The 16,135-nt window shown below is 38.0% G+C and overlaps 2 protein-coding genes across 11 annotated transcripts in view; one reads left to right on the top strand and one right to left on the bottom strand.

The window, feature by feature from the left end:
* The window catches only part of LOC124183304 (glutamate receptor ionotropic, delta-2-like), a 38,907-nt gene extending 25,569 nt beyond the window's left edge, over positions 1 to 13,338 (top strand). For 4 of the 10 annotated variants that reach the window (XM_046571633.1, XM_046571631.1, XM_046571630.1 and 1 more), the window contains 7 exons: positions 7,002 to 7,349; positions 7,790 to 7,905; positions 8,480 to 8,650; positions 9,768 to 10,021; positions 10,370 to 10,578; positions 11,008 to 11,282; positions 11,467 to 13,338. In XM_046571633.1, coding sequence (XP_046427589.1) covers positions 7,017 to 7,349; positions 7,790 to 7,905; positions 8,480 to 8,650; positions 9,768 to 10,021; positions 10,370 to 10,578; positions 11,008 to 11,282; positions 11,467 to 11,767 — 1,659 coding nt within the window. In that variant the 5' untranslated portion in view covers positions 7,002 to 7,016 and the 3' untranslated portion in view covers positions 11,768 to 13,338. Of the gene's footprint in view, positions 1 to 4,709; positions 4,904 to 5,149; positions 5,504 to 5,636; positions 5,807 to 6,987; positions 7,350 to 7,789; positions 7,906 to 8,479; positions 8,651 to 9,767; positions 10,022 to 10,352; positions 10,579 to 11,007; positions 11,283 to 11,466 lie in introns of those variants that run through there. The other 6 variants (XM_046571626.1, XM_046571627.1, XM_046571632.1 and 3 more) reach the window with 6 other exon arrangements.
* On the bottom strand, positions 12,747 to 15,563 carry LOC124183308 (dynactin subunit 5). Its single transcript, XM_046571639.1, has 4 exons — positions 15,354 to 15,563; positions 15,066 to 15,253; positions 13,875 to 13,986; positions 12,747 to 13,725 (listed from the first exon to the last, which is right to left on the bottom strand). Exons 1-4 carry the CDS (start codon positions 15,399 to 15,401, stop codon positions 13,528 to 13,530), a joined length of 546 nt encoding a protein of 181 aa, XP_046427595.1. The 5' UTR covers positions 15,402 to 15,563; the 3' UTR covers positions 12,747 to 13,527.
* Between the last annotated feature and the right edge of the window lie 572 nt (positions 15,564 to 16,135).

The following is a 16,135-nucleotide window of genomic DNA, read 5'->3' on the forward strand; positions in this document are numbered from 1 at the left end:
TGCAAGTAAGACATGAACACGGACAGTTTCAAGAAAAGGGAGAAAGTTGCTTCCCCTTTAGATTTGGAAAAGGACGTTTTTCTTTCAGAATACTCTTGAGTTGGTCACGCAAGTTAAAATCATTATCAATCTCTGACAACTCGGTACTTCGAATCATTTAATCTTACAACACGAACTGTACCGGAACATTGTAGCACACCGAACGTGTTCACATTCATTCGAACTTGAACCTTGAAATTTATCGAAGTTATCAATAGAACGGTATAATCATCAACTCTTTAATTACAAGCTTACTTTAGAACTAATAAAATTTATATCTAGATACTCTCACAGTTTTGGAATGTAAATTTTTAACACCTCAGCTGTATCGTGAACTTTGTGGCGGTAAGATCTTTACTTTTTACCCAGTGCTGACAAGTCTATCTCTTCTTCTCTACATATATAAAATCCAACATCGTTCATTTATAACTCCAGAACTGCCAAACAGATTTTCATTCTTTTTTTTTCTGTAAGTAGCTACAACGTCTGGCTAAATTTTAGACTGTATTTTGTTATAACTATGTAAATAGTTTTGGTGATAAAACGATATTTGTAAGCCAAGTCGGAAGAGGATCGCACAATTGTGCCAAAGCTGTCTAAACTCTTACCGATTGAGAAAAGATACGTTGAAGAGTTTTCAAGGTCTCGATGAGCTCTGCAAATAAGTCCACGTCTAATAGTTTTCCCGCAAGAAGCATTTGAAAATATTAACGCGACGGTTCGCTACATGTATAAGTAAACAGGTACGTTATACGAGAAAACGTCGCAGGGATCGCTCGGATCTACGAATCGTGAATTAAAAACAATGTACTCGAATTGATTGGACGCGCAAGTGTTAATTTTGTCAATACACGAGCGAGAGCGTGATGCCGTTATTACAGGCATTATTCGAGGCACGGGAGGCACGTGATATCGTCGGAATTTCAAATGTATACCCGAGACCCCGGCACGTGACTACGTAAGACGTCGGATCAAAGTTGCTAACATCGCACGGTGACGCAGATATTATTTTACAACTGATTGCCGGTGTGTTTAACACGTGGACTCGAGATGTCGAGTCGGATGCAGATGAAACGTAAAAAAGCGCTACGATTGAGGGTCTTTCGTGGTTTTTCGTCTAATGCGCATCTAATCTTGCACAATGTTGTCGCGCAACGAGCGCACGCGAGTTTACATCCAAACTTTATGGTGGATTTTAAGAAGAAGAATAATGCACGCGTCGCTCAATGTTAACATCTTGGCAAATATGATGTTTATTGCATGCGTTTAAAAAGAGAGGAAATATAATGCAATGTATTTAAGTACACAATGAATGATGAATTCACGTTTTACTGAACATGCTAACGTGAACTAATAATTAATAATATTTAATCAAGTAGGAATAAATTGATCAGGATGTGACTATAAATGGCATTTCTGCCATTCCTAGGTACTGAATCCGTTTGCCAATAAAGTTTTCAAAAAGGGTTAGCTATCGTTAAAACACGGTAGTGGGAAAAACAAGCAAATGTTACCAATCGGTATCATAAAATTTGCAAAAAATGTGTTAAGTGATACTTGAAAATCGAGGAAGGGATCCATAGGACTTTATTCCGTTCTCTGGTAAATACGGAAATTTCAACAAATGCTGATAATTGGGAAACAGATTTTAATGGGATTCGGAAAGTCTAACCTTGCGTATACAAATTGGCGTTAGATCTAATCCTGCAATCTGCATAACATTGTCGATCTACAAGCGTGCATTTCCACGAACCAGTGAATTCGTGATGAATAAGAGGAAAAACGTCTCGTGTAGTAATTCAATTAAACTAGTACCAATGCATAAATCGTTTCGCGAGATAACAAGCGAGTATTTTTATAACAACGAATACTTTTTTGCTTTGTTACAGGTATACTTTCAGTGTGGAAGTGGGTTCAAGATTTCTACTTCGATATTGCGAAGCAAAATTGAATCACTCTTCCTCGGGGTACATTACGTAATTTCCGGTTACTGCTATAAAATCACACATTCTTAGCTCGCTCATATTTTCGAATCACCTATTCTTATTCCACACGAATTGTTTAGCAAGCGGCTTCGTTAAATATGCAGGAATATGCCGCAGAGATTTTGTGGTTTGATTTAAATTTTCGGGTAGAATAACACGCACAAGCAACGCACGCTTCGATATTATTATTACCATTATCTACGCCAATAAACTTTCAAGAGAAAAGGAATTTAGCGTATTTTTTAAGCAAATAAAACTAAATCGGACAAATACTCGTAGAAGTCTGCGAATGCTTGTACTATAACCGTATGTGCATGGAAGTTGAAATGCGTCGAAGCTACTCGCACGTGATTGACTCTGACAAGTTTCGACGTTGACGCGTTAACGTAGCGACCCAACAATTCGCTGATTAACGATGTCACTCCTCGATATTTGCACGTAAAGAAATTTGCACGAACGGTGTGAAAACAATATTCAATGTCAATAAGAAAGTCGCGGCTGTGTGGTTGAAAAATGTGGAAATGATCGGCGACGATATTTGTCGATATAACAAATGTTACAAATGATCGGATAATCGTTTGATTCGCTGTATATGAATTACACAGATAAGACGCGTCACGCTTCAGCTGAAAAACATTGACAACAGAGAAATTTTCCCTTCATTTATTAAGATTCCTTTCTTTTTATTTCATTTATTACCGCTGTCCTTGAAAAAACACAAGACAATGGCAGCGTACTTTTGTCCGCTATATTGTACGAAAAATTAATTAACGTGATCACGTAACGCGAGACGATATAAAAGACTTTTCGAAATCCTTGGCTGCACGTTATTCTACGTCAAATTTGCGATTTAGTTTAATAATTGCCCACGGTTATAAATCGCGATTAAACGGTGTTGATCAATGGAAATAATTCGACCGGAGTATCATTACTATGTCCAACTTGAATAGTTGTTTATAATCGATAAGCCGAGAAATTTCAAAGCTCGGATCATTCTCGGCACGTTATATACACACTTGGATCTCGTGTTGGCACAGTGACTGTCACGTGTGCTTTCGTTAGATTGCAGGTCTGTTTCGAGACGGGCCCCTCGTCTTATCGTCGTCACGATAATTATACCTATACATATACGGGATATTAACGGCTAACAATAATTTATAACGAGAGTCTGACGACTTTGGAGTCTTTGCAGATATATAATAATAGAATTAATATACCTAGGTATACGTAACTGTGGGTATATATTAAAGCGGTGGGTTAACTTATTACATTTTATTTGTAAATTTGCCGAAGGAGGCTCGTGCCGATATTTTTTTTTTTTTTTTACGAGTTTTAAGCTTAAGGATAAAATTTTTGTGTTATGAAAATATTAACGAAAATTTATTATCTGATAATACTGTCCTTCATGTTCAAAAGACTACGTGAATTTACGTGCGAAGTTGAACCCCAGTTTGTCAAAAATCTTACGTAATCGTAACGTCAATTTGTGTTCGGATAAAATTTTTATCTCAATTCAAGATCAGACTTAATGCTTATCATGATAGTGCAGATTTAACACCGAACTAAGTCGTCTCGAATGAAATTTTTACCGCTTTTACAAGACTCAGCTTTTCACAGACTATCTTGGCGTTATTTTCGCACGAAGAAGAAGTCTTGGTATAGTTTTGTTCGCGGCATTGTACGTAGAATTGCGCTTACTGTGACATTTTCGCATCGGTAATTTGATATTTATAATAGTAAAAATAAGTGGAATTTTAGTCAGTTGGTAAAGACCGACTACATCATTCTCTTGAGTTGAAAATCACGGTGCATTGTGACAATCTATTAGTTATGGGATGAAGAATCTGTGAAAAGGTGCAGTATTCGACTAGACGATGTAGGAAATCTGCACTGAAGGTGATACACGTATGTGAATTGTATTATTTGTATACGTATACTTATGTACGCGAACGTTAACGACTATCTTGATTTATGTACCATGAACGTGAGCGACCTTTGCCGTAGCTGTAGGTAAGTCGTATATGCGATAAACCGTGGAATGATTTCACTGAAAATACCTTTATAGCGTCTTTATCCTTCGCTTTGAATACTTGTCGCAATCTAACACATATTGACACACATTCAGCCGTCTCGTATTAATTAAAGCCGGGGAAAAACGTGGTCAGTGAGTCAGAATCTTGTAACAATATACCAACATAAACGCGGTCACGATCCCCTCACGAGCAGGTGATTTCGTTGAGATTAAGTTGGATCAAAACTGCAGTAGAAATGGGCGGCGCCAAAGCGTCGATTACGATTAGCTGGTTCCGTTTGCGTTGCTCAATTCCCAATTTCGAATCGCCCAACATGGAGTATAGACAAGTTTAGGGGAAGTAGACATACAATGGTTTTGCTTTTTACGGAATTACGATTTGTCTAGAAATATATGAAATATAAGGAACTCGAAGAGAAATATCGCGGGAGCTGATTTCTTTTAATTGCAAATTTCATCTACCACGCACGATACTATAGTATAGATACATTTTGAATTCGCGTGTCGACTTCTTTCCAAGGAATTTCATTATGCGAAACATAATTCATCCACGAGCGTCAGCTGCGCTCTTCAAGTTTATCGCAAACGTATAACATTTTTATTCGCACTTATTTGATACAGTTTTGAATAATCGACACATAATTCGTTACAGATTATTGATGAAAAATAAAAATTGGATTATCGAGACTCAGCTGTACTTGAGAAAGAATTACAATAGAGACCGACCTCCACTCGGCACCGAATACAGAAATATGCATTTTCACGAGGCTGACGAGAAATTGGATAAAAGGAAACGCTATCTCAAGTGGATAATCAAAATCGAGACGATTCATTATTAAAATACAAGGTAACGTATACGTACGAAATTGGGTTGCCGGTTTCTGACCATCGTAACTTAATGTTTGCCATTTGATACTCGGCCAAAATCTAGCAAGCTATAATTCGCGTGCGCAGGAATTGTTGTAATCGCATACAATTAGGACAGGATCGAAGCGATTTACTTTAATGATGCGGTAGAGAGAGAGAGAGGGAGCACGTAATGCTTACGCTCATAATGTTTTTCAATTCGATTCCGCATGATTCGGCAAAGCAGTGATTACGGGATGCCATGGATTTGCCTCGTCCTCGTGGATTCGTGCAACGACACGCGTTCTTTCATGAATATTCGATCGGGAGCCGAGGTTCTGGTTATAAAGGACCTCGGACATTACCTGCGATGAATAATCGCCCGAAGCTTTTGTCGCAACGGTCGAAAGAACCGAAATGTGGGAAACAACAACGTCTCGCTGTTTCGTTCTGATTGTAATAACTCGGGGCTGCCTATGCTATGGGGCAATTAATCCTGACGACGTATCAGTCATGTCTCGTTTTGCTATTGACGCAACAAAGGCGGACGGAATCGGGACAAACCCGTCAGCGGTTACTGCGTTTCTCTGCTTGGAAAAAGGTCGGTACACGTATGAATAACATTGCTTTGATACACGCATCTTCGTTGCGTAATTAACGTGGTTAAAAGATTAAAAAAAAAAAATGAAAATAAGAAATAAACATATTTGCAAGAAGTTGGCAACACGTTTCAGACGAGCTTGTTCAACTGGTTCACCAGGCCTCAGAACGAAACGTTTTAATTGCTGCCAAAACACCACGCGCAGAGTTTGATAATGACATATCTTGACCAGATCTGGATCGTCATCGTAACTATTACATAATTGACGTCGATTGTCCAGGTGCTTTTGATATCTTGATAGAGGTGAGAGATTTTTCACACCTTTTTCAATTGGTGGCTCGAGTGCCAACAATTTTTTTCTTTATTATTTTTGCACATCGATTATTGAACTCGCGATACAAATTACACGACACTTGAAACCAACGAAATGAAATTAACGTCATGGAATTGGCGGTGGTAGTTTTATTCTAGCAACGGAACGAAAATTTCTCAAAACGAGAATTTCATGATATCTTGAATATATCGAAGTATCGTTAGCAATGAAAATACTGATTTCCGTACGCCAATTCGTATCTAGTCCAAACGCGCGGCATATACTGGATTAAAACGTCAAACATAAATCAAAATGCAGCCGATGGGCCGATCCTCAAATTACGTAATTTAATAACTTGTACATAGGCGGTGTGTGAGCCGCGTGTCGCTATCATGACATCAATTTCAATCGCTAATAACGTGGCTTTGTTATCTCGATGTATGCGACGTCAAATGACCTATTCCGTGTCAGTTGATAATCCATCCGTCAATTAAATGTACTGTTTTATCTAAATCTTGGATTCCGAAACATGACGGTATCAAACGAGTCCCGATTTTCTGTCAGCCGCGGATGATCTCTGGCAAATCATAATAAGGGATCGATTCTACGTGTAATCAACGTGGCCACACCACTACCCCTTCCAAATCCGGTTGAGACTGTGTGAAATATTTTTGTTAGTTAATAAGAGATTTTTTGTACATTTCTATTCGCGAGTTACAAATAAGTACGACTTGGAAACTGTTGATCCTAGAAAAAATAGTTGGGCACAATGGAGTTTCAGTTTTGAGTGAACTTTAAAGGTGTAATGTGCAAAAAAAATTTGAGGCCCCTTAAAGTTGGTATAAAATCAAAAAAAAAATGTATAATTTTTTAAATTTATCGGAACTATACTTTCTTTCGTTCAAAATTCGATATAATACTTCTGTGATAGTGTGAATAATCATGCGTGAATTTCACCGTACAGCGGGATTTAGTTTAGAAGCTTTTCCTTCGTTATTTTTTGAGAAAAATTTTTAGTCATGAACGTAAAAGAATTACTATAGTACTCAATTTTAAATTATGCGTACTCGCGTCTTTCTAACTATATAGATAAGTTCGACGTTCGACTTCTGTAACTGAAATAACAATATTTGTTCGTGTGTCGTGTTATCATCCTTAAATGGCTGTACAGCACTCTTGTTTCAGGCAAACTCAGCTGGCATGTTTATAGCACCAACAAAGTGGCTTCTGCTCCAAGATTCAAGGAGTGGCGGGAATGTGTCCGATAAACCGTCACGAATTATGGACCGAGAGATTTTTGAGCTATTTGCGAACATGTCGATATTTCCCGACAGCGACGTGATTATCGGGCAGAGAGTAAAGTCGGACTTCATCAAATTGATTTCGATCTACAGACCAAGTAATGCGCGCAATCTTGTCATCGAGGATCGAGGATACTGGAAAGACGGATTAGGCATAACCTTAACCTCAACGCGGATTTCCTCCGTTCGAAGAAAGAACTTGCAAGGAACACCGCTCAAGTCATGTTTAGTCGTAAGTAAAACCTCAGCAATTTAAGCTTCCGGTGCGAGTAAAACCATGTGTTAAACTGTTCTTGCCATCATTTTTCGGGGTGTGAAGAAGCCTTCGGTAAACTGTGAGTGACGGATACGATATTATAACGAAAATATGATCGCAAACGAGAGTGGACCGCAGCCATGTTGGTTTTTGGACCATCATTTTAATGTGTGCTATGCGGCATAAAACACTTAACGAATCATCTGCTTAATTACCCTGATGTTTTACTTTACACTGTATATTTTAGATTCCAAAAAGCATCTCTCAAGTTTCGAGGATATGTAAAAATGCTTTTCATTTCATTATCGAGTATTTAGTATTAAGGGATGTATATTACATTATTACTAGTACATACTTGCATTCATTCTGAGAAAGAGAATGACTCTCGATACCGTTTCAAAGATCTTTATCATTAGATTACAGATCCCGATTCGATCAACCATTTGACTGATTTCGAGGACCGGCATATAGACACGGTAGCCAAGGTGAATTATCCGTGGATACTTTCCTTGGTGGAAATAATGAACGCAACGTAAGTGATTATTTCAGTCTTATGGGGTTTAAATTACGCCTCGCCTCTCGGGATACACGTAAAATATTCTGCATAGCGTTATGTACTGCACAACCGATACGCACGATGAAGAAACATTTTCATTCAACTATAATATCAAACAGCTCGTACGTTGGAACCAACAACGAGCAGCTGTAATCCAACCCGCGTTCCATCTTCATTACTCGACGAAACGCCGTCGGTGTAACGCTGACACGATGTACGAAGCGCAGAAAAAAAAAAAAAAAAAAAACATCACCGTCTGGTTCCGAATGACATTTCGTGTTATATAATGCATATACGTTGTACTCTCACAAGTCAGTTCGTCTTCCATGCTCTAATACTGTGTGATTGGAGAATAAAAGCTTCTGATTCACGTACAGAGCTGAGAAATGCCTCATTTCAAAAATATCCTGAGGATATTTATTTGAGGGTCTTCTCAAGATTCAAAAAAGACTGCAAGATTGCAAACTGCCATTAACTACTGTCAATTAATTGATTGAGGACACATTTTGTTTTTTGTTTTTTTTTTTTTTTTTTGCTGTCGCAAATTCAGAGTGAGCTTCGAGACCGTCGAAAGCTGGGGCTACCGAGCCTCGAACAATACGTGGAGCGGGATGATCGGTATGCTGGATCGAAAGGAGATCGATTTGGGAGGCACGGCTTTGTTCTTCACTAAAGAGAGAATCGACGTGATTCAGTACATTTCGCTCTACACGCCCACAAGGTGATGATTATCCGACAAGTATATGAAAGAATTATGAATTTATAATCAGAGTGTACGCCTCGGTAGACATAGTGACTTTTGGTTCTGATACATTGTACAGTACGAAAGAGATGATAAGGATATTCACTGTACTAACAAGTCGACAGTTGACAATAAGCGGAACAACGTCTTCCTTTGTGTTTGTTATTATTATTTTTTTTTTATTTTCGTTATTTTATTTAAAAAATTTTTTTCATTCGGTTTTAATCACTTTTATTAAGTTTATCTGGGTGTCTAGTGTCAATAGCATAACAAATTACCTGACATTTCCCGGTTTTCCAGACAAAAATAAACATTTTTCTAGGGTTCATGCTTGATTCATGCGAATTAGTTAAAAATTAACCATTCAGTTCAATTTTGCGTAAACTCAATTACCAAATACATCAATAAACACTCCAATTTTAAGAAACTAATGGAAGATGAGGATCAGCCATTCTTTCTCAACATGAAGGTAGAAACGTCAATCTTGAGAGTATTAACTGTTTTTAAGTACTTGTTTATATTTCTCAACATCCATTCATCGATTTTCAAAATTCCTGCAAAAATCATATCTTCGCCACTTGTACCTTTTTTCACACTAACCACCTTACTTGTCTCACGGAGAGTAACTTTCTACATTTGAAAAAATCGTACACTAGTGAGGAAGAATATACAAAAATTCCAAAACACATGCCCGAATGCCCTGAGATTTCCCGATTTTTACAGACACATGCTTTGAATTGATTTACTTCTGAACTTTCACACAGGCAGGCATTTTAAATTTCGTTAGATCTTTGAGATTAATTATTACAGTTACAACCAAATTTGAAAGCTTTGGTTCATTTATTATAACAACCCACCAACTACTTCAAGGCTTTGTCCTGTGTAGGCCTCCGTTTATACGTTGACGAGGACCTTTATTCTTTCTTCGAGAATCATGTACCCACCCATCAGCGACCGTTGTTCTGCTCAGCCGTCGACATGTCAGTTTTCGAGTACCTTCAACTATACCGATTATCACGCGGCACCTTATTCACGTACAACAACAATTCTACAACAAGGATCAATTTCTGTTTTTTCTCCATCATTTAACGAACAGGGCAAAGTTCATTTTCCGACGTCCGTCCTTGTCTTACGTTAGCAACGTGTTTGTTTTGCCATTTCGACCGACCGTATGGATAGCGAGCATGGTGTTCATCATACTGGTATCCGTTCTCCTGTACGTCGCCTGGAAATGGGAATGGCACACTACCCCGAATGAAGTGAGGGAAAAGCTCCTCTTGTCCGGAAATACAGCTCGCATTTCGTTCAGTGACAATATGCTCATTATGATCGGGGCAGTTTCTCAGCAAGGTACACGGTTTACTCGACTTTTTTAGCTAAACAAGGCTTTAACGTCAATTTATTGTTGCACGAGCATTAAATTTTCGCAACAGTTGCAATAAAATATAGTAACAGTGATCGTATTGAGAAAGAATAGCAACGGATACCAGACTTTCCGGTAACAGCTAGAAAACTAATTTTCATTTTCTACCTAGATCTATATTTTTCGACTGTGGTAAAAATTAAACATCGTTAAGGACTGAACGGTAACCGGAACTAAAAATTTCCCTCAGTGTATAATCTATGTGTTAGTATTTTTCTGATTTTTTTTTTTCTCGTTTAGTCGATTTTGATTTTGTAGCCAACATAACGATTCAGGATCTACGTTCGAGCCGCGCCGGGTTTCCACACGGATTATCGTACTGATGATGTTCATCGCGCTTTTGAGCCTGTACACTTCGTACACCGCAAACATAGTCGCTTTACTCCAATCCTCAACTGGTTCTATCAATACCTTGGACAAGCTTTTGCGCAGTTCTTTGAAGATCGGGGTCGCCGATATCGTCTACAATCGTTACTTTTTACCGGTAAGAATTTTGTACGCAGTACATGAGACTCTTCGCGATACGAATATAAAAGTAATTATGAAAACAATGTGGTACCTATAGCAACATCTCGTTACATGTATAAGCGAAATAATTCTACATTTCGGTAATCCAGGTGGATTTGAGGGAGTTTTGATAAATGATTGATCATATAGGCAACGTTAATCGATCGATACACGTATAAGATACGAAACGAAAAATCCGAGAAATGAATATATAAATTTTACGACGCTTTGTTAAAATTGCGCACAACACCCGGTTATCGACTTAATCCGGGTTTTGGAAAAGACTCACGTTATCATATCGTAGAATCTTTTCCTGCAACGACTAAATGACCCAAGGATTTTTCATTTCACGGCGTTGTACACTCTAATCCTTATATCACAATAACGAATTTCTCTATTCGTCCAGACGTTTCAAGACCCAGTTCGCAAGGCTATATACGAGCAAAAAGTTGTACCAAAAGGTCAAAAGCCAGCGTGGATGAGCATGGAAGAGGGAGTGCGAAGGCTGAGGAACGGGCAATTCGCGTTTCACGCTGAATTAGGTTCGGCCTACAAATTGGTGCAGGAGACATTCCACGAGGACGAGAAGTGCGGCATTCAAGAAATCGACTATATGAACATCCTCGATCCTCTTTTAGCTATCCAAAAGCGCTCACCGTATCTGGAGATAATAAAAGTTGGGTAAGATCACGTTGTAGAAATTGAAACGTACGTATCAGGCGGATGTAATACAGTTTTCGACAGCCTTATCATCGCTCAGCTTCAATGAGATACGTTGCTTGGGCGTTTTTTAATGCCGCCTATCGCAAATTACTATTCTTCAAATTGACGGTATAACTAATGAGAAAATCATTCTCACTCGCAGGGCGCTGAAGTTGCACGAAAGCGGATTACAGACCCGTTACATAACACGATTATACTCAAAAAAGCCGACATGCAACGGTCACACCAGCTTCGTGAGCGTTGGCTTGATCGACGTTTACGCACCCTTCGCAATAATTGTTGGTGGCGTATTATTGTCGCCGATTGTTCTCTTATTCGAGTTCATCTGGTATCGACGAAAAGTGCAACGCGATGCTGCGGGGAAGAAATCATCCAATAAACGCAGCAGACATTCCTTCGAAGATTCTTCTGAGTGGTCGCAAAGTAGTAAAGTAGTAAAGTAGTACAAAGTTATTCGCATAATAGGTCTCAGATTTGTCTTTTTTCCTAATTATTTGAAACTCGAATATTACACAGACTTGTAATATCAGAGTCTTATATCAACAACGATTAATTAAAACTTGTATCGCCAAAGGTAGCCATGTAAGACTATCGCATACTAGACAGCCTCATCATCAGAATTACTCTTATCTACGATTAACTTTGTAAAATCTCGAGACGTACTTGGCGCGGTTATCTATCTACACACTCGTAAATTAAATTGTCGTACTATGAACGTAGAAAAAACTTTCTTGGTACATCTGTATCTATCAATTACTACAAACTCCGTTTTCTTTTTCGACTGTGTACAGGTTCGATCAAATGGTGTGACAAACGCGAACTTTGGACGTATTTTTTACCCAAGGGAACATTGATCGACAGTAAAAGATGAACAAGTATATATACAATCAGTCGCTGAATACTTAATTAATATTGCAAATTACACGCAGATTCTGCAGCTAAGAACGAATTGTATTTACCTTTTTGATTTTGGATTATTTTCTATATTGGAATAACCAACATTTTTGTGACAGTATTCTACATTTTCAGCAAAACTGTCTTCTTCAAATGTCATCGGTCGAGATATTTTGAGAAAGCTACTTAAAATGGGTCCAGATTTGAACGATGAACTCGAATCAAAATCGAATTTATTAACGTAATATAACTGGCATTGAAATTCACGGGGAGATGGATTATTGAAGAAAAATGAAACAAGATTTGTGCACAAATTGTCTTGCACAAGTGTATCAATATACACAAGACTTTTAATTTTACTGGTAAAAGTTCTTAGCGGGCGATAGCGTGTCACCATATTTGCCCAAGATTAAGAATTGCAACTATGTGCGGACAAATTGACGTTGACGGAACGTTTCTAGAAGCCTACTAGCACCCGTATACTGAGCCTCGCACACGTTGTCAGAAGTATATTGTACGTTTTTTTGAATCGTTTTTTCACGTTTCTGAAAGTAGATTTTAGTAAGCACGTTTTAATGGACTTACAATTAGAAATACCAGGTCCATGAAACAACTAATATAAGTTGTAGAATTTACTCCAGTTGTCGCTAGTCATTGCCCAGTTATTCGAACATAAATTGACACAATTGAGAAAGGTCACAAAGTATGCTCAAGTATCTGCTTAATAAAATCTTGATAAAGAAAGATAACGATTGAATGCAGTACGCTCTCTCTTGTCTATGTAGTAAGCAAAAATATATGTTTTGAGTGCACATTTAAAAACCAGAAGTAACATTGTTGGTTGGTTTCAATTACGAATGAAACTGCAGTCGCATGTATTTCATATCACAATACCGTTCGAATAATATATTCTTTCGTTATAAATAATAAATTAGTGGAAACTATACACGTACAGTAGTTAATATCGCATTGACACACGTTATTTTAACGCATAAGGAAACAATTCTGCCTAGCCCATTTCAATTAGTCACTGGATTAGTCACCTTTGTCGGATTGTGCTAAACACGTAAAATTAGCTTCGCGCGATGCGCTGATGCGATTTTATTAAAAGATTTTGCCCCAGCTCAATTCAAAAAGCATATCAAGTGTCTCGCAACACAAAGGGTACGGGAATGAGTTACAACTGTGTCCACTCACGTAAGTGTGAACGAGCAGATCGCAGAGATCGATGGATCGAGAGCAAAACACTCGTTAGATTACCGATACAATCAAGTTTCAAACCAGCTGTCAAGTGATGTAAGATTTGATTTTAAACTCTGGCTGGTAGAAAATGCTGATAATAATTCTTAGTGTAATCAAGCATCAAATCTAAGGTACACTCAGGCAAATCCTCTACGCAGGTAGCGGGATTGCCAGCAAATCGTGTGAACGAAGGCACGACAGTTTCCGGAGGCACCACAGCACCATCCTCGATGAAGCAGCAGTCTTTCAAAATGCATCTCCTTCCCTGGAATTTATTCACGGTTTTAGCTTAAAGAAACATGAATGTAGATCGCGTCGAAATGAATACATCGAGTGATTTGAAATCGCGAATTATAAATGAAATTGTCTAAGCACGCCTTTCCTCTTCTCGTTGCATTATAAAAATATACGTACAATCAGAGCATCCTTTCCTATGTGAACGTAAGAACCAACGACTGCTGCATTAACAACTGCTCGCTCACCAACGAACACGTGATCTCCCATTTGAAGAGGGAAGAAGGCTACGCTGTGGATATCGTGTACGAAAAATTAAACTTTGTTCGTACGCAATCATGAGGAAGAGAAATTAAACTGGGGAACTTGCAGCCATGAGCTGTTTGTGTACAAAAGTATTGCATTGCTTTAGACGAATTATTAAACATTAAACCAATTGAAAATTGAACCAAAGCAGGAGGAGTGGTGTTCATCAGAAGTAGCGGTCACTATTCAAATGAGTAATTTACTAGATTTTGTCAGCGGTCAACAGCCTACCATTTTCCAATAATTTGCTCTCCACATCTGGTTACAGATATCGATAGTGAAATGCATTGCGTTGAAGTACTAATGCAAGGTTGGTATGACATAAAATCGGATATCCGTCTTTGCAACAATGATTCTTATATTCTATAAACTTATGTTAATTTGAAAAGATTGTCAACGAATGATTCAAACTAAGCAATGTCAATTTACTTAAAAATATATTAGTAAATCATAAGAAATTTGCTAAAGTATATACCGTTTGGAAGTCATTCTTATTGGAAATACAATATGAAATTGATGCCGGCGATCAAAGTTGACGGTCACGTGCAGTAAACTTGTTATGAATATGATAATTCAGTAAGGTAATACGCAAGATACTCTGAAAATATTACCAGCTTTCCATAAGGTTTGATAAAATGTCGTTTGCTTGACTTATTTTAATGAAAACAGGAATTTTGGGTGTTAACTGTTACTGTTAGCTTTAACTTCATGAATATAACCACAACTTATCACTTCCAAAATAAACAGAGTTGATTAAATTCTATGACAACGTTTAAAAGATCCATGATCGACAATATAGTTTATATTTTTGGTTGACGGCTCATATTTCAACTGCATCTAGCTGCGAGACGTGGTAACAACGCAACTGATTCCAGCTTCTCTCTAAAGCAACTATTATACTATAAAAATGCGGAAATTCTAATCACAATTGTCAGTTCATGAACAAATGCCTTAGTTTAAAATGTACACAGTTACCTATAGGCCTAAAATTTGATACTAAAGAATCGCTGCTCGACAAACGTGTCGCAATTGTTAGAGATCAGTTTTGAAAATGGTACCGCTTACCCCTTGCTGAATTTTTTGAACGGAGGACGAATAACGACGTTCTTGCTGATGATGCAGTAACGGCCGGTTCTAACATTCGCCAGGTCACCTCTGATAATAGCGTCAGATTGAACGATAACTTTACCATGAAGAACTATGTTCTGTGATCCACAGAGCACTGTTTGCCTGCTCACTTTGTTACCCGAAGCCTGTTTAGAGAATTCATCAACATTCGGAATTTCAGATTGAGGTTATAAGTTAGGTTATGTTAGGTTATGTCTCAAGGCTTCAGCTGTCAAATATACGAACCGTCTCGACGTATTCCGCCTTGTTGTAATAAATATCTTGAGGCTCCATATCTTTTTTTTTTCTTTCAGCTGCTGTTTTGTCCGAGTATCAGCTATTCACAATTACAACAACCCCGTTACCGAATTCTAACGATGACACAAGTTCCTGGCCTGGAAACACCCGGAAACGTCAGGAGCTAGGCGTGATTTTCTGACAATTCTGACGCGCGATAGTTCGATTAAAGAACGCCAGACGTCGCTGCCATCGACGAATCCATACGAATACACACGACATTACAGCGCCTGAAAATGCGTAATACGTTGTACACGGAAATAATGCTAAGCGCGATATGTAAGGCGTTATTATCAATCATCGAAGTCGGTATTACGCAACGAAATACAAAGAACAAATGATATTACTTAGTTTATTTATGTCTCAATCGGAACTTATAGCAGATCGTATTTTTTGTCAATGTAGTATCAATATACGAAATTTCTTGGTCTTCTGTAGCATTCCGATAGATTTAGCTACGAAGACAAATACATTTTGTATTCTTACAAAATTCGAGTATATTTCTTTTTTATCTATTTAAGCTTACTCCGATTTTCTTCCCTTCACCACTGGATGATCTATGGAACTTTTCGAAAGTAGAAATTAGGGTTAAAAGTAGACTCAGGTTTACAGTAAAAAGATGAAAACAATCTACTTATCTTACTTATGCAATAAATTATATAACACTGAAATAATGAATTCCACCAATAGCAACTCCGTCAAAGTCGCGTTGATTAAACAGAGAGGGATAA

The sequence above is a fragment of the Neodiprion fabricii genome, chromosome 5 (genome assembly GCF_021155785.1).
Source record: "Neodiprion fabricii isolate iyNeoFabr1 chromosome 5, iyNeoFabr1.1, whole genome shotgun sequence".
NCBI classification, from domain to species: Eukaryota; Metazoa; Arthropoda; class Insecta; order Hymenoptera; family Diprionidae; genus Neodiprion; species Neodiprion fabricii.

Bases quoted from the DNA above. Each gene is read 5' to 3' on its own strand.
- LOC124183308 (XM_046571639.1), bottom strand. From the start codon at position 15,401: ATGGAGCCTCAAGATATTTATTACAACAAGGCGGAATACGTCGAGACG. The intron at 15,254-15,353 runs GTTCGTATATTT...TTCTCTAAACAG, and splicing joins AGGCGGAATACGTCGAGACG to GCTTCGGGTAACAAAGTGAG. The intron at 13,987-15,065 runs GTAAGCGGTACC...CGATATCCACAG, and splicing joins TTCAAAAAATTCAGCAAGGG to CGTAGCCTTCTTCCCTCTTC.